Raw genomic sequence first — 16,723 nt, forward strand, 5'->3', positions numbered from 1 at the left:
ACAGGGGGACAGGAGGGACAGAGGGACAGGGGGACAGAGGGACAGGGGGGACAGAGGGACAGGGGGACAAGGGATAGAGGGGACAAGGGACAGGGGGGACCGGGGGGGGACAGCGGGACAAGGGGGGCAGAGGGGACAAGGGACAGAGGAACACCGGGACACGGAGCAGGCAGGACACGGAGCCCCTGCTCTGCTGCCGGCCCCGGTCCGGGAGCTCCAGCCCCAAATCCTCACTGGGATCCAGAGACCCACACTACCAATAAACAGTTATGAGGCTGGAGAAAAATCACAGAAGACAAAGTATAATACTTTATTAAAAATTAGTGTTCTATTTTCTTTTAATGCACTGGTGAAACACTTTAATCAACAGATAATTGATTAATTAGCGCATTAACTAGGTGCATTGTCTGTAAAACTGACCCTTAAAAGTTAGACATGAAAATAAAACAAAGACTGAATCTCTAAGAAAATAACTTGATCCCAGAATGTCAGTTTAAACAAGATCAGCAATCATAATTGTTATCCTCTGGATATAAAACATCACAGAAATCCAAAAGAATCCTTTACTCTCAATGAACAAATTAAGTGTCAGCCACCCTGTGAGGCAGGGGAGGGTCTCACTCGTTCCACTGGATGAGGAGAAGTGACACAGCTGCAGAAAGAGCTGGAACAGGACTCTGCAGGCACACCTGCCCCACAGCTGGGGAAGGTGGCTGTTCTGGGCCAAGGATTGTCACAGGACACAGCCTCACCGTGCAAGGCAGGGGCTGCTGGGCACACCCATCCAGTTCAGGTGTATCTCCAGTGCTGCCTGGAAATGAAAAACCTCAGAAGAACAAAATCAAAGCAAGCCACGGTAAGCAACGCCCATTCCAACGCAGCTCTCAGTGACACACGGCCCCTCCAACACCCTCCCTGCCCACCACTAATTTTCTATTTTAACCAAGAAGTGCCAAAGAAAAGTCACTGGAGCGGAACACTGCAGCAGGATAAATGTCTCCTGGTCAAAAACCAAAACGTCAGGGTGCAGGTGAAGCAGTGACTTTGGGCGCTGAGCAGAGCAGAGCTGAGCCCTGCAGAGCTCTCTGCCCTGAGCCTGCTGCCCCAGGAACTCGGCCTGGGGCTCCTGCCCAGCAGCCCCGGACACCGAGCCTCCCTCCGGGCACAGGCCCGGGCACTCCCCTTGGGAAGCAGGCCTTGGGAAACGTGGCCTTGGGAAAGAGGCCTTGGGAAACAGGCCTTGGGAAACAGGCCTTGGCATGGCTGGCACCCAAAGGCTCCGCTCACCCAGTCTGCCAGGCCCTGCCTGAATGCACAAAGCCTTGACTAAGTTTAGGAGTGAAGAGGGCAGCGAGTGCTGTAAGAATGACAGCTATTCACACCCTGCAAGTGGGCAAAAAGGCTCTTTTTCCTCCCAAAGGCTACTCCAAATTCCCGGCCACACCGTTCATGCAGCCACTGCCGACGGTCTGGGTGGAAGCCAGCACAAGTCTCAACTTGCAGGCAAACACATATAATTAGAAAGCTGTATTGTCTTAATCTGGGCTTAATTTGAGCTTAATTTGAGCAGAGATCCTTGGAAAGCTGACTGCAAACCCACCACTGCTGCCTTAGACTGTGTCATCTGCTCACTGCTGCACTACACTGGCTGTAAGCTCATCTTTAGAATGTCCAGAGCATTCCTGTCACAGTAATGAATAGCCTTCAATTACATAAAGACTGATTAAGGTGAGAATACAAAGCACGTGTTACATCTCCAGTCCTAGAAATGATCAGAACCTGGTGGGACAGAGACTGGACCAGGGCACGACTTTGGGCAAGGCAGGTTCAGTGACACAGCATGCAGGAGCAGCTCCAGACAAACAGGAGACCCTGCAGTGAAATGAAAAGGGTATCTGCACGTATCTCAAACGTGTGCACAACTGCTGACAGCTCCTACTGACACTCCACATTCCACAAACACCAAGGAGATCCTCTGCACGTGGTAGAAGATTCTCACAGCCCAGATGGTTCTCAAAACTGTTTGCTTCCCAGGTTAATTAATCTAAATTCAAATCAGAAATTAATACTACTTGTTGGCCGTGGGAAATAGGGAAAGGAAAACTAAACCAAAACACAGGCTTTTCTCTGCTTCTAACAGTGTAACAAGTCACAAGTTGGATCCATTTTGTTAATGGACCCTGTGAGTGCAAAAAGCCTCTGGAGTAGCACACGGATCTGACATTCCCTTTCACACACTCCTTCCCACACCTGTCCTCCCCAGAAAAAATAAAAGCAAATATGACATTTTTCTGCTTATAACTTCATTTAAACACAGTTTTTCAAGGCTATCAGCATCACTTACTTACTCTGTTAACATTCACTATGATAGCAATAAGAAGAAAAATAATATAAATAATTTGCCAAGAAACAGAAGCACCACGTGTTTTTTAAATGGCATCAGTCTTTGTTACAAGACAGAAAAAGCACAAGATAATAACTTGAAGCTATTAAATGCAGCACAAAGACCCAACCCCTGCAGCCTCTGCTGGTGCCTTCTAATTAAATAGCATCAGTGGAGGGAAAAAATTTTAAAAATCCACATCACACTCTAGCAGAATTAGAGAGAAATACCACAGAAATCTCTGTTGAAAATAAATCTCAACAGCTGTATTTTCCCTGGCACAACAGAATAACCAGCTGGAAAACAAAAACTTACAGAAAGAAATATAAAAGAGGTTGTTAGGATTATTAGATTTCAAGAGGCCTTTCACAAGAAGGCAGGTGCATCCCTGTGCAATGCTGCTTCCTGAATGTGAGGAGAATGAAGTGAATCCTGCCACATGTAGAGGCAAGAAAACCCTAAAAGTCTGTTAGTGTTTTCTTACTAACCCACAACATTTTAGTTTTCAAAAACCTAAATGAGTGCAAATAATCTTTTGCTCCCTCCCCTGCTTCTATTACTCCAAAACCATCTACACCTCAATTCTCCTTAGGAACTCCCTGCATTAAGCTGGGATTACTTTCTTTTGCAGTAATTTTATTCAGAACTTACAGGTGGATTTGGCAGTGGTCAAAGCAGTCCAGGACTGACCATTGTGGAATGTGGAGCTCTGTGACCCAGTATGACATGGGAACACAAAGGCAGCTGTGGAATACACCCAAAATATCCCTGGCTCCCAGTGGGCAGCCAGCAGGAATAACCACGACAGTGGCAAAGCTGCTACCTACAGCTAAAACACACAAACAAAGGTTTAAAAATACAACAGTGGCTTTTCATACTGAACTTGAAACTGTTTCCAGAAAAATTCCAGATATTTACAAATTTTCAGAGCAGACTTGACTCCCACCTCCTGAAGTGCCCTGTACAATCAGCACCCAGCCAAGCACTCCTAATAAAAGTGATTATTTCAGTTTAAAATCCAGTACAAGCCACCTCTCTCCTGTGCCCAAAGCCTCTCGCAGTTCCATGCTAGAACAGTATTTTCACTGCTGTTTTTCTTCTTCAACTTCTACCCTCTAGAAGAGATTCAGGACACAGAACTTGAATTCACAGGTTCTAGCCTTACAAAACACTGTTTAGCCTGTACTTCTCCAGCCACTGCAATTTTCCCCCCCGCTGCTTGAGAAATTTAACATTAAATAGCATGTTTAGGCTACAAGAGGAAAAGAATGTAAAACCAATTCCCCAGACTGCTCTTGTTTATGTCAACAGGATTTCACAGTGACAAGCTTCAACCAGGGCAGCAGAGCCACAACCTGCTCAAGCTGGGAGGAAAAGAATGTAAAAACAATTCCCCAGATTGCTCTTGTTTATATCAATTCACAGTGACAAGCTTCAACCAGGGCAGCAGAGCCACAACCTGCTCAAGCTGGCTTATTTCAGGTTTCTTTCCCTCACCATACCATTTCCCCCTCTCCCAGGATAAGTCATTACCACACATTTACATTTTCAGAGACTTCCATTTTTCACACGGAGAGGCTGATGACTTGGTTCTTACACACTGGAAGAGCTTGCCTTGGAATCGATGGGTTTTAAAGACACTACCCTGGAACACAGGCCAGTGCAGCTGCTCTGGGGACAGGGCTGGGAGAGCACAGGTGCAGCTGACTGGCCAGCCAAACGTTTCTCCTGGGGGTTATCCCCTGCAGGGTCTGCCAAGGGCAGCCACATTCAAGTTCTCTCTTCAGTATCTTCATTTAATAACTGCAAGTTCCACTGTACAAGGTCCTGACAGGGGAGCTGGCTGGAAAGAGCTTTTCAAACCGCCCCACGTCACTCAGGAAGGGCAGCGCTGCTCCGGCAAGGGAGAAACTGGCACATGGTGAGGCAGGAAAGAGCAACCACAAACTGAGAACCAGCGTCCCCCGTGCCCCTCCCCAGCAGGAAGAGGGGCCAGCCTGCAGGTAAAGCACAAGGCGCACGACTCACAGCTCAGCCCTCCGAGGCTCGGCCTTTAGCGCCGCTTTGTGCACGCAAATCCCCGCTGGCTCTCCCGGGGGGCCGAGGCGCCCCGCGGGGATGGATGTCCAGGGGATCCCCCCCTGCTGCCCGAGCACAGGGGGCACGGCACAGCTAGTGGCCGAGCTGGCGGTCGTCGTAGGTGCTGTATCTCTTGACGTGGATGCGGCGCACGCGGTCGCGCAGCTCGAAGCCCTCGTCGTCCTCGCTGTGCGAGGCCTGGCTGCGGCTGCGGCTCGTGGCCTCCAGCAGCGAGTTATCGGGCACCCGGGGCGTCTCGTACAGCAGCACGTTCAGCGTCTCCTCGTAAATCCGCGCCTCGGGGAATTCAACCTGCAAGAGACAGCGCGGGTCCTGCTCCTCAGCTGTCCAGGAGGACGGCTGGAACGCACGCCCACTCCTGAAAGGGTACTGAGCTGCGAACCCACACATTATAGAGTTTCTGGGACAGGGCTGCTCCCACCGGGTCACCTCCCTCACCTAATCTTTCAGATTGCTCTAGAAGGCAATACAGTATCTCTGATTCTTAACACAGGACCCTGGTAGCCTCAGCTGCAGCACTGCAAATTCCAAGTTAACTCCTGTTGATTCCTCTCCGTGTGTGGAGACACGAGGTTTGACTCCATTTCAGAAGGCTGATTTATTATGTTAGATATTATATTAAAATGCTACATTAAGACTATACTAAAAGAACAGAGAGATCAGAAGGTTACAACAAGAATAGAACAGAATAGAATAGAATAACAAAAATCCTGTGACTGCTCACAGCCCTGGCACAGGTGGCTGTGATTGGTCATCAATGGAAAACAATCCACATGGACCAATCATGGATGCACCTGTGGCATTCCACAGCAGCAGATAGTAATTGTTTACATTTCTCTCCTGAGGCTCTTCAGCTTCTCAGGAGAGGAAAAATTCCAGCAAAGGATTTTCTTAATATCATGGTTACAAACTCCTGAAGTTAGAGAAGCCCTGCAGACTCCTGCAGCTAACCACGACCGTTCCTAAACAGTCTCAAGCTCCAGGGGTGAGGCTCCATTACCTTGGTTTGCTTCTTCTCCGTGGCGTAGACGATGGAGGTGCAGCACACCTCGGCCAGCTTGCGGCCCTGCCCGTAGAAGGACCAGCAGCAGATCTCGTCCCCGATGACGTCCTTGATGAACAGCACTCTGCCGTTGAACCGCAGGGACAGCTTGTCAAACAGCTCGATGTTCTTCAGCAAGTTGTCATCAGAGTTACTGGAACAGCAACAAAAGCAGGAACAGAGCTTTTCAAGCAGCCATCTCTGCCTGCTCCGCTTTCAGCGCTGATCCAACTGCAGAATACAAATAAGTAGTGACTCACTGCCGCATGCTGCCAAGAAAAGAGGGGTAATAGCCCATTTCAGATACAAATACACTGCTCTGACCCCGTGAGCAAACACAGCAGCCTTTAGAGGTCAACTCACACAATTAATAAGGACAGCACAATGTCCCAAACCATTACATCAACTATCCACGCTCGAGATGATCAAACCCCACTTCACTGAAGTTCTCTGGCTTGATGACAGCAGAAGTCCAGAGTCGGTGTGTGCTGGAAGGGCCATGTGCTCTGCATCCTGCACACCACACTCTGCCAGCACGAATACATTCTTTTAAAAAATAAGTTTTATTGACAGACACGCAATGTAGGGCCCTAATTACTTTTCAAACAAGATACAGTTGTCAAAACCCAAAACAAACCAAAAGAAGTTAGATCATTGATCATCATCTTCCACTCCCATAGTCAAAAAAGCAACTTTTCCACTAAAGTGAGGGGAAAAAAAGAAGGGACATACCTGGTGTAGGAGTATTTATTGTTGCTTCTATTATACAGCAGTTTAACAACAGGCTGTTGGGAGTGAGAGAAAAGAGGAGAAGGTAAGTTCTGTGTTTCAATACATTCAGCATAAATCCACAGCTGAAAAGAGCAGTTACTTTCATTGATGACTCTATCAGTCTCTCCTCTTCTTTCGGAGAGGTGATAATAGGGATGCTGCAGACAGGTTCATACAAGTCTTTCTTGTCCTGTTTTAATGAAAGAAGAAAGAGAGGAAATAAGAAAGGAATGCTAAAGCTGACACTGCTGCTGCTGCCTCCTCCAGCCCCTCCAGCCATGTTCCCAAACGCTGTGATGCACAGGAAAAGAGCTGGGTTGCTACAGTAACCACACAGCTTACCTTGATCTGCAACCCAGAATCACAGCACAGATTTCTTATCCCCAGAAGGCAGCAGTAATTGAAATACTGGGATGCAGGTGGATGTCCTCAGCTATAGCAAGGACAAGGTCTAGTCGTACTTGGTTTAAGTGGGTTTAATAGTCCATCCTTTCTTGAAGGAAAGGACAGAAGGAGTCTGCACTAGTTTTAATCAACTCAAACCACTGCACAGAAGAGCATCAGCCACTGTGAACTGAACACTTGGCAGAACAGGATGTCACCAACACGAGCCAGCCCTCAGGGACAAGAGCAAAACCCAAGTGTGGGCAGGACAGGCCGTGTCCCCAGATCCCTGGGGCAGCAGAGGCTGTGTCCCCAGATCCCTGGGGCAGCACAGGCTGTGTCCCCAGATCCCTGGGGCAGCAGGGGCCGTGTCCCCAGATCCCTGGGGCAGCACAGGCTGTGTCCCCAGATCCCTGGGGCAGCAGAGGCCGTGTCCCCAGATCCCTGGGGCAGCAGAGGCCGTGTCCCCAGATCCCTGGGGCAGCACAGGCTGCGTCCCCAGATCCCTCACCACCTCTTTACTAAATCGTGTTTTAAAAATGCCTTGTACACCTCAGATTTGGTGGCATCTCTAAGGCCATGAAATAATCTCTCAAGTTGTCTTAAGTAAATTTTATAAGCAAAGTACCCATTAAATACTTCACAGGATAGTTCTGTTCTTACCTGCAGGGCTGCTTGGCACATGTCCACTAAGCCCTGGATGAGATAGTATTTGGCTTCTGCCATCAAGGCTTTGATCTCCTGCCTGTGTTTTGGAAGTGCAATCGTGTCATCTCTGAGATAGTTTAAAATTGTTCCAAAGTGCTTCCCACAACGGTCTATAAGGATCCAGCCTGAAAATAACCAACACATTTCAGTCACCTCAACACAAGAGGCAAGAGAAAGCTCCCTGGAGAGGTTAAACAACACTGAGGTTTCCTGATGCTGCTCAGGACACTTCTCCCATTTCATCCAGTGGAAGTCCCTACTGCCTTTGAGCAAACTGAAGCTGGTTCCAGAACAGAACCTGAGAGTGGAGCCCCTCTGGTATTGCCCAGATGCTCCCACTGCTTTCCAGCACCCCAAAAGCAAAGCCCCAAGCTAAAAACACTCAGCTGCCAGCACAATGCACTGAGATTGCTGCAGGAACCCAACTGCAGTGCTACACCGTGATGCTGGGCAGTCAGAAACTTCTGAGAGCCAAGGAAGGACCAGAAGAGAGAATTCACCAATGATTGCAACAAATAGATATGGATAAGTTCTGTGGCCTAACAAAGAGGATTTGGCAATTTTCCAAACACATCTGTTGCTGCTGTTTGGAGTTAAAAAGAGAAAGAAATGTTCTGAAGATGCTAAAAGGCAGATCAGCCCAGAAAACCCAGGGTGGGGGAAAAGCTGTTCTAGTCCCCAAACAGGAGCAAAGAACAGGACAGACAGATCAGGAGGAAGCACAGAGGGGATGAAGCACAGGAAACAGTATCAAATGGACAAATTCTTGCAATTTTACAAAACCCCTGAAGTCACATTCCCTAAGGAAACAGGATGTCTGATTGCTGCCAAACAATAGCAGTGTAGGACGCACTCACGCACAAGGCTTAGTACGGTGCCAAACCCTTTCCCATAACGTGGAAGGCAGGAAAAAAGTCTTATTTTGGAATCTAGGTACAGAAAACAACCTAGGAAAGCAAGCTAAACCCCTGCTGGACTCTCCAGCTGGAGCTATCAGAACATGACTCTCATTTTCCATCCAGGCTGAGGCTCTTACACAAAATTGCCTGTTCTGCCCTTTATAATGTATCAGGGATTTAAAATATCCTGTGTCCAGCTGGAGGTGACACACTGCCTGACTGATCCCCAAATGCTGCCATGGCACCACGAGCCACGACTGAAACATGCTGCTCAGGAAAAGGGAAAAAAAAAGACTTTTCAACAAGGCAAAGCAGGCTATTCTGAGCCTCAAAGCTGAAAACTGCATGTCCCTCCTTACGTGCGTGGTTTGAATAATGCCAGTGCTGGATGTGACAGAAATGACAACCCACAGACTGTCTGTTCAGTCTTTACAACACCACCAGCAACCTGCTCACCAGCTGCAAGGGCAGGAAAGAGTCCAGTCCTTTCCCAGCTCATCTGAGTAACAAAACCAGGTACTTCTAGAAGCCAAAGGATTGCTAGCACCAAGAGGACTTGGCTGCCTAACGTTCCCAGTTATTCTGGCACACATCATCCTCTACATCCTTAACGGAGTACAACCAGCACCAAACCCCAGCTGTTTTACAGAACTGCCAGCGATGAAAGCCATGCCCTTACCTTCCTTGTCGGTGAGCACCTCCATCCTGCCGCTGAACATGGCCTTGAGCATGGTGTCGTGCCTGGTGAGCACCTGCACCGTGGTGTAGTACAGGGAGCCCCCGACGTTGAGCCGCACGTACTTGTTCCCCAGGCTGCTGCCCTTCAGCCCGCCGGCCTTGGCCTTGTGCCCCGCGGCCGGGCACAGGGCGCTGCCCAGGCACGTGTCCCCCGACATGTCCTTCTGGAGGTAGATGACCACCCTGCAGCGCGTGGGCCGGGCCGGCCCCGCCGTGGTGCCGCCGTCACGCCTCAGCGGGCCAGGACAGCCGGGCAGGGGCCGGCATCACCGAGGGGTCAGCACGGCCAGGGGTCAGCACGGCCAGGGGTCAGCACGGCCAGGGGTCAGGGTCAGCACGGCCAGGGGTCAGCACGGCCAGGGGTCAGGGGTCAGCACGGCCAGGGGTCAGCACGGCCAGGGGTCAGGGTCAGCACGGCCAGGGGTCAGGGGTCAGCACGGCCAGGGGTCAGCACGGCCAGGGGTCAGCACAGTGTGGAGTCTGCACGGCGCCCCACGGCCACTCCGCACACAGATGGGGATGTCGCCCTGCGGAAGAGACACTTCCTAAGGACACAACTACACACATCCTGGCAAAACACGATTTAGCCGTTTTTCAGACAATGATGCAGCCAATGCTGTGTCGCACTTCTGAGGCATGAGAAACTCCCCCGACTTCCTGTTGTTGCATCTCCAGCCAACACTGCAAACACCACACGGCACCGAGGGCCCGGCCCGAACGCTGCTGGAATTCAGCTCCCCCTCAGCTTCCCAAGAGAACCCAGCTCTCTCTGAACCCAGCTGAAATGCCCTGGAAGAGCTTCCTGCCTCTCCTTCGGCTGGGGAGTGTGTGCATCCCCCTGAGCGGGGTTTGTTGGCATTGGTTTGACTTTAAACTGGAGACACAAATGTCTCTTCAAATGCCTCAGCACCGAAAAGATGGATCACACAGCTCTATTTTGTGGTAACTCCTTTCATTCAAAACTCTCCTGCATCTATCCTGGAGCCCCAACCAGTGAACACAGATCTAATTTGAAAAGAAAATAAACAAGACTCCCCACCCCATACACCACTGTCACTGATGCCCTGCCTTGCTTTAAACCCTCAAAACGCCCTTTTTACAACAGTGGCATGTTTGTAACAGCAGCCAGACCGAACCTGTGAGGGGTCGGGAATGCAGCCTGTCCCACCGAGCTCCTCAGAAGAGTTCGCGGTCAGTGCCGTCCCTCCAGGCAGTTTCTCACTGCTCTGACCGAAGAACGAAGCTAAACACGAGCAAAGCAGCTAAAGCCCCTGCCCAGCCAGCACAACCCAGGAGCTGTGAGCCTCCGCCGTAAACAGCCACGAGACCTTTAATTAACGCTTTTGACACGACCGAAAACTCCCCACATCCCTTCCCGTCCCTTCCTGCCCGCGTGGGAGGCACGACGGGCTGCGGAACAAAGGCCCCGCAACGGGACCCGCCCCGGCTCCGCACGGCCGGGAGAAGGAGCGACCCGAACGGCTCGGGGGGAGCCGGGGAACCCGAGGGTACCGGGGCACAGCGGGAACCCGCCCTTCGCCCCCGCGGGCAGGGCCCGGCCCGGCCCGGCCCCGGCCCCGCGCGGGTCACAGCGAGCGGGGGAACGCGGCACGGCCCGGGACAGGCTCCGTCCGCCCCGGCCACGGGGGAAGCGAGCGGAGGAGGCCCGGCCCCGCTCCCGGCCCCGCACACCGCCCGGCCTCTCTCCCTCTCTCTCCCTCACACACACTCACCCGCCGCCGCCGCTCAGCCCGGCCCGGCCAGCGCCCGGCCCGCCCCGGGAACGCCGGCCCGGAAGAGTTTCCCCGGCTCCCGGCGGGCGCAGCGCTGGCGGAGGCGGGGCCGGGCCGGGCGGTGCCGGAGGAGCCCGAGCCCGGCGGTGCCGGCTGAAGCCCCGTTCTGTTCCGTTCCGTTGCCTTCCGTTCCGCTCGGCCCGGCTCGGCTCGGCTCGGCGCCCCGGCGATGGCGCAGGCGGCGCTGGGCGCGGCGGGGCTGCACTTTGACGAGCTGAACAAGCTGCGGGTGCTGGAGCCCGAGGTGGCGGCGCAGACGGCGCAGCTCCGCGAGCAGTGCCGGGCCTTCGTGGACAGTGAGTGCCGCGCCGCGCCGGGCCGCGCCGGGCCGGGCCGGGCCGGGCCACCTCATTACAGCACTCGCCCCTTTCATCTCGTTCCGCCCGAATCCTAAAGCGTGCCTGTTTACTGTAAACTCTAAACGTACAGCGGCATCTAAAAACTACACGACAAAGCAGGAGCATTAGATCTCTTTAGGGAAGCCCTGGGTATCGCTTGACGATTTTTTTCTTTACAGAAACAGCAGAATTTCAGAACATAGTGGGCAGCTTGATTGAGCTCGTTGACCAACTGGCCAAAGCTGTAGAAAGCGAGAAGATGAAGGTACTGTGCGGTAAATTCCTCGCTTCTGGTGTGCACTGTCCTGTGTGGGGCCTCCCTCCCTCCCTCCCTTTACAGCACAAGCAGCGATTCTCTGTCAGCGTGCTGCTGGCATTCCCCTGCGATTAACTGGGCCTTTTACATTTGTATTAATGATAATATTAATCAATAATAATGAATTAATGAAACTTGTGACAGTGTCACATTGCTCACACGTGAACCAGTCCTGCTCTCCCTGCTTGCCTGTGTTTCTGCACAGAAACAGAAAGTGTGCTTTTATCACTCCATCTCGGAAGAACTTGCCCTCCCAAGGCAGGAGAGGCCCCTGGCAGCCTGAGCTTGTCTGGCTGCAGGAGCAGTGCCCAGTCTGTGTGTCCAGAGGAGCCACTGAAGCCCCAGCGGCCGCACCCTGCCCAGCCCCAGTCCCACCAGCCCCCCAGGAGCACAGCATCACCCTCCCTTACTGCTGGCTTGGCTGAAATGCCTCACAGTCAACCTGCTGGGGGGGAAAGGGGCTGAAGGAGCTAACCAAAAACCCTCCACACATCCCTGCCCTGCTCTGTCCTGCCAGGCCATCGGGGCACGGAACCTGCTGAAGTTGATTGCAAAGCAGAGAGAGGCTCAGGAGCAGCAGCTCCAGGCTTTGATAGCTGAGAAAAAGATGCAGCTGGAAAGGTGAGTTTTGTGTTCAGCGCTCTGGGGCGTTGTGCAGGCTGGGAAGGCTCAGGGTGGGCACAGGGCTGACTGCCTGTGTGTGGGACCCTTGGCTGGTTCAGAGGGTGCATCAGAGGTGTGTCCTGGCCAGAGCACATGGGAACAATGCCACAGGCCTGGAGTTACCTTCAGGGAACCAAAGAAAGTTCATCCCTGAGGACTCCAGGGCTGAACAGAGGCAGCACGGGCCAGGGCAGTGCAGAACTCTGACACCCGCACCAACCTCGAGTGCGGCTGATAAAGAGTGACTGTGTGACTCAGGCACCTGCTGCTCACAGGTGACTCACAGGTAGCCCAGCTGCCCACACAGGTAGCCCAGCTCCCCTCCCACCTCACACAGGTGGGGTCCTGGACCCTCTGCTTGTCTCGCAGGTACCGGATCGAGTACGAGACTCTCTGCAAAATCGAAGCGGACCAGAACGAATTCATCGACCAGTTCATCTTCCAGAAGTAGAGGATTTTAAGATAAAAACCAACTCACGTGGATACTTGACCATTCCAGAATCTCGAGAATTTCAGAAATATGCAATTTCCACTGTGCAGGAGTGCAGATGGTTGGTACAATGGAGGGGCTGTACCTCGGTTTGAGCGTACCGTGGCAATAAGAAGGGCTGACAGCTCACAGCTGCACAGGCTGTTCTGGCCTTTGATTTTATACCAGTTTTGTACAGTCAGTAGTTCTAATTCAAATTACAGTTGAATTAATGCTACTGGTGCTTTGTTGTGTCGCTTTTTGAAGTCTACAGCTCTTTCATAGATATCAGAAAATAAATTCTTGTTCTCAGACTGTCTGGCTGTACCAGAATTAGTTGCTCCTCCTCTGTTATTTTTCAGTGTAAAGGTTTACAGACAAGCAGCAGTATTGGATCTATATCTGCCTATGTTACTTTTTTCTATGGAATTATTAAAAAAAAAAGACAGAAATGTATGATTTCCAGAATGGACCAATTACAGATTCAAAAAAAAGCAGAAACTACATGAGAATTAAGAACTTTGAATGTCCATTCAGGACTGTGTTAATATGAGAGCTGAATCCTTTTATGGGCATTATTAGGATGGAAACACCAGACTGATGAGGGAAACCATTCCAAGTGTCAGTGACACCAGGAGTGCACAAACTGTGAACCACAAACACAAGTGTGAACTCAAGCCTCATGTTGGAAGTGCAAATAGATGCATTGTGTGTATGTCTATAGCACTTCAGTATGGAAATGCTGCCCTTTCCAAACAAAGCCTGGGGAAGGCTTCAGCTTTACACAGTGAATAAAGTGTGCCAGCAGTGCCTGAGCAGCTCCACGGTGCCCGTCACCTCACCAAGCTCCAGATGAAAACCAACCCCAACCACAGAACTTCTGTCTGTAGTTGTAACTTATGCATGGATTTACTCTGGGAACTCTCCACCATCTCGTGGTCACTGTAAGTTCCTTCAGCCATTCCCTGAAGAAGACTGAATGCAGTTTAATGCGTTTAGTTATTTATTTCCATACCAGAAATGATTTTAGGGAAGAAAGAAATTTCCAACTCCTTGGTTACAATTCCCAAAGTACTTCAGAATCCTCTGGGCAGTACTCCTGGTTGTCAAGGATAACTTTAAGCATTCATGAATCCAGATTTTGGCACATTTATCATTGATCAGACATTTATAATTAATCAAAGTGAAGCAGAGCAAAGGCAGTGGAAATTTTAAAGGAAGGGGCAAGGAAGTTAAGAATCATGATATGATTTGAAATGCTTCAAAAGAACAGCTTTGCAAATCTGTGTTTAATGGGCTGGGGATTCTTCAGAATATGTGGTTGGAAGACAGATTTCCTACTTGAGTGGTTTCCAAACAGTCATCTTGGGAAAAGGGACCTTGGAAGAACAGTATCACCTGCAGAGTGTGAGTGAGTGTGTGTGTGTCTGTCCCCTCACAGTTACACATCAAAGGCTTAAAAGAACATTTTCCTGGGAGACAGGCCTTGCACAGACCTGACCCCAGGCCCCTGCCAGAGCTGTGTGTGGTCGAAGCAGGGCTGTGCACTCCAACCAATTCCAATTTTTCCTTGCAGCAGCCAGTGCTCTGGGAAGAGCCGCTGCAGCCAGCACGAGGGAGACGTTTGTCGCAGAGGACTCCGCCAGCGTAGGGTCGGAACCAAATGCAGCACAGGTGTGGTGTGTCCGACCTCCAGAGCCGGCTACTTCCTTTTCCTCTTCTCCACGTGTTTGTAGTGGGGGTTGCAGAGCATGGTGAACAGCAGCAGCAGTGGGATCAGCAGGTACGGCAGGTAGATGGAGAGCAGCACCAGGCGCTCGCGCAGCGTCTGAGGGCCCGCGTGCTCCGACCTGGAGAAGTCGTGGAACAGGATGTGGGCCAGGATGGCAAACAGAGTGGTGGCCACGTGGGTGGAGTAGATAATGGCAGGAGTCCTGATCCATCTGCAGCCACCTGCACAGAAGCAAAAAGGAAACAATATTTAAGTATTTTGAAACAACCAGAATTCTGAGTGACAGGACATTGACTGCTGCCCCTCTGCCAGGCTTAGCCATCACTCACATGGAATAGGGAGCAGAAAAAACCTCAGTAACAGTAGGAATCGAGGAAATTTCTCTCCCCAATGGCAATTTAGAACAAAGGGGTGATCCTGGAAGTTCTAAAGTAACAAAATGAGTACACAGGCTTGACCCAGACCTTTAGCTGCCCTGGAAATTAGCCAGATGTCAAATGCTGATGGTGGTTCCACAAATGGCTGCACCTGACAAGGGCCTGTAGTTACAAGGTTTTGTTTCTGACTAACTTTATTCCGTGCTGCTTTCTCAGGTAGAACACTCGTGTGGGCCCTGGCAGCGCAGCCCTCGGCAGCACCTCCCTCAAACCCCCTAATGATGACACAGAAACCTTCTCTGCTGCACAGCAGCAGCTGTCCTGCAAAAATGCCCCCAGGACATGCCCTCGGTCACCCTGGTCTCCCCCCACCTTTCAGGAAGGCGTAGGCAGCGATGGGGAAGAAGGGCAGCTGGAGAAAGGCTTCGCAGTAGATGAACGCCTTGAACCACTCAGGGGGCTGCAGCATCAGGGGGTCCCTGAAGGCAGTTGCATACTGCTGCAGCAGGTCTGTCAGCTGGAAAAACCCAAAACAACAGTCAGTCACTGAGCATCCGCCAGAGCAGGGCACAGCTCTCCGGGGATGAAGCCAGCAGGGTTCAGCCCCTGGTCCTTCCCAGGGCTGCTGCAGGGGCACAGCTCAGCACCAGGATCCGGGCTCGGGCAGTTGCAATTGGTTTCTGAGAGAAATGTCAACTCCAGCACGGCTTTACGTTGGACTTTGAACAGAGAGATATGCATTGAGATCTGCTGGTTAACTATTAATTGGAAATGGTTCCTATACTGGAGTAATCCTACAGGCAGCTCCGATGGCAAAAACCAAATCACCAGTTGTAAAGCTCAAACAGGAGGTGACAGCTCACCACACCCTGATGATGAGGGCTGAACTAATTATCTGCCATACAACTGTTATTTTAATTGATTTCGTGATGTTCATTGTCTTCTATGATTTTGTTCAAAACCCAGCAAACCAGAGATTTTTACGAATCAAATCGTAAATTTGGCATGCCTGCTCCTGCAGCGGCAACATTCCCTGTAGCATTTTTGGCAGGAATTTGAGGAAAAGCCGGGATGGGAGAATGCCCGGGGCCGCAGGAGCCACGTCCGGGGCACGTGGCGCCGGCCCCGCGCTGCCGCAGCCGCCGGTCCGGGGCGACAGCGGGACAGCGAGGCCATTCCAGGAAAGGATGTCCTGGGGCAGCTGCGGAACATGCCCGCCGCCCGTTCCCGGGGACAGCAGTGACCCCGCTCCAGTTCCCCGGGGGCCTCGGTGGGACGGGGACACGGAGCGGCCGCGACATCCCCGCCACAGCTCCGGCAGCAGCGGCAGCCACAGCCGCGGGACGCGCGGGTGGAGCATCCCCCTGCCATTCCCATTCCCCCTGCCATTCCCATTCCCCCTGCCATTCCCATTCCCCCTGCCATTCCCATTCCCCCTGCCATTCCCATTCCCCCTGCCATTCCCATTCCCCCTGCCATTCCCATTCCCCCTGCCATTCCCATTCCCATTCCCATTCCCCCTCCCCCTCCCATTCCCATTCCCGTTCGCATTCCCCCTGCCATTCCCATTCCCATTCCCGTTCCCGTTCCCATTCCCCCTGCCATTCCCATTCCCTCTCCCGTTCCCGCTCCTCCCCAATGAATGACCCGGCTGTGACTCATCCCGTGGGCCCCAGCACCGCTTCGCTCCCAGACTCTCTTTCACGCGTTCGCTGCGGTTTCTCTCCCCGCCGCGGTGTCCCCCACACACGAGATCCGGCGAAGGCCGCCCCCGGCCCCGCCAAACCGGCGGATGCCCCGCACGCCTTCGCGGAACGAGCCCCGGCCCGAGCCCCGGCCCCACTCACGGCCCGCGGCGCGATCCCGGCGGGCAGCAGCGGCTGGAGGTCGATGAGCGCCGTGATCGGGATGTGCGAGAGGAAATAGAGGGCGAAGAGCCGCTCCCGCCAGCGCGGAGCCGCCGCCATCGCCGCGCCCGGCCCCGCCCCCCGCGCTGGCCCCGCCCCCGCC

At 52.3% G+C, this 16,723-nt stretch overlaps 3 protein-coding genes across 6 annotated transcripts; 1 reads left to right on the plus strand and 2 right to left on the minus strand.

The window, feature by feature from the left end:
• Window positions 1-306: 306 nt before the first annotated feature.
• Window positions 307-10,815, minus strand: TNFAIP1 (TNF alpha induced protein 1). 3 transcript variants are annotated; one of them, XR_005954160.1, is made up of 8 exons: window positions 10,759-10,815; window positions 8,967-9,552; window positions 7,344-7,513; window positions 6,397-6,486; window positions 6,258-6,310; window positions 5,484-5,679; window positions 3,843-4,774; window positions 307-3,738 (listed from the first exon to the last, which is right to left on the minus strand). XR_005954160.1 is itself a non-coding variant. In XM_041425336.1 (7 exons), the coding sequence occupies exons 2-7, from the start codon at window positions 9,181-9,183 to the stop codon at window positions 4,556-4,558; spliced, it is 945 nt and encodes a 314-aa protein (XP_041281270.1). In that variant the 5' UTR covers window positions 9,184-9,552; window positions 10,759-10,815; the 3' UTR covers window positions 3,757-4,555. The 3 variants fall into 3 exon arrangements, 1 of the variants encoding a protein (XP_041281270.1); XR_005954161.1 differs by lacking the exon at window positions 10,759-10,815 and adding an exon at window positions 10,162-10,597; XM_041425336.1 differs by lacking the exon at window positions 307-3,738 and having other exon boundaries at window positions 3,757-4,774.
• Window positions 10,816-10,860: 45 nt separating this feature from the next.
• Window positions 10,861-12,934, plus strand: IFT20 (intraflagellar transport 20). 2 transcript variants are annotated; one of them, XM_041425337.1, is made up of 4 exons: window positions 10,861-11,114; window positions 11,336-11,421; window positions 11,990-12,093; window positions 12,473-12,934. In XM_041425337.1, exons 1-4 carry the CDS (start codon window positions 10,988-10,990, stop codon window positions 12,594-12,596), a joined length of 441 nt encoding a protein of 146 aa, XP_041281271.1. In that variant the 5' UTR covers window positions 10,861-10,987; the 3' UTR covers window positions 12,597-12,934. The 2 variants fall into 2 exon arrangements, with proteins under 2 accessions (XP_041281271.1, XP_041281272.1); XM_041425338.1 differs by having other exon boundaries at window positions 12,505-12,934.
• A 667-nt stretch (window positions 12,935-13,601) lies between these two features.
• On the minus strand, window positions 13,602-16,704 carry TMEM97 (transmembrane protein 97). Its single transcript, XM_041425358.1, has 3 exons — window positions 16,561-16,704; window positions 15,086-15,230; window positions 13,602-14,557 (listed from the first exon to the last, which is right to left on the minus strand). The coding sequence occupies exons 1-3, from the start codon at window positions 16,678-16,680 to the stop codon at window positions 14,307-14,309; spliced, it is 516 nt and encodes a 171-aa protein (XP_041281292.1). The 5' UTR covers window positions 16,681-16,704; the 3' UTR covers window positions 13,602-14,306.
• Window positions 16,705-16,723: the final 19 nt, after the last annotated feature.

Source organism: Onychostruthus taczanowskii, unplaced genomic scaffold (genome assembly GCF_017590055.1).
Source record: "Onychostruthus taczanowskii isolate IOZ18803 unplaced genomic scaffold, ASM1759005v1 scaffold89, whole genome shotgun sequence".
Taxonomy (NCBI): domain Eukaryota; kingdom Metazoa; phylum Chordata; class Aves; order Passeriformes; family Passeridae; genus Onychostruthus; species Onychostruthus taczanowskii.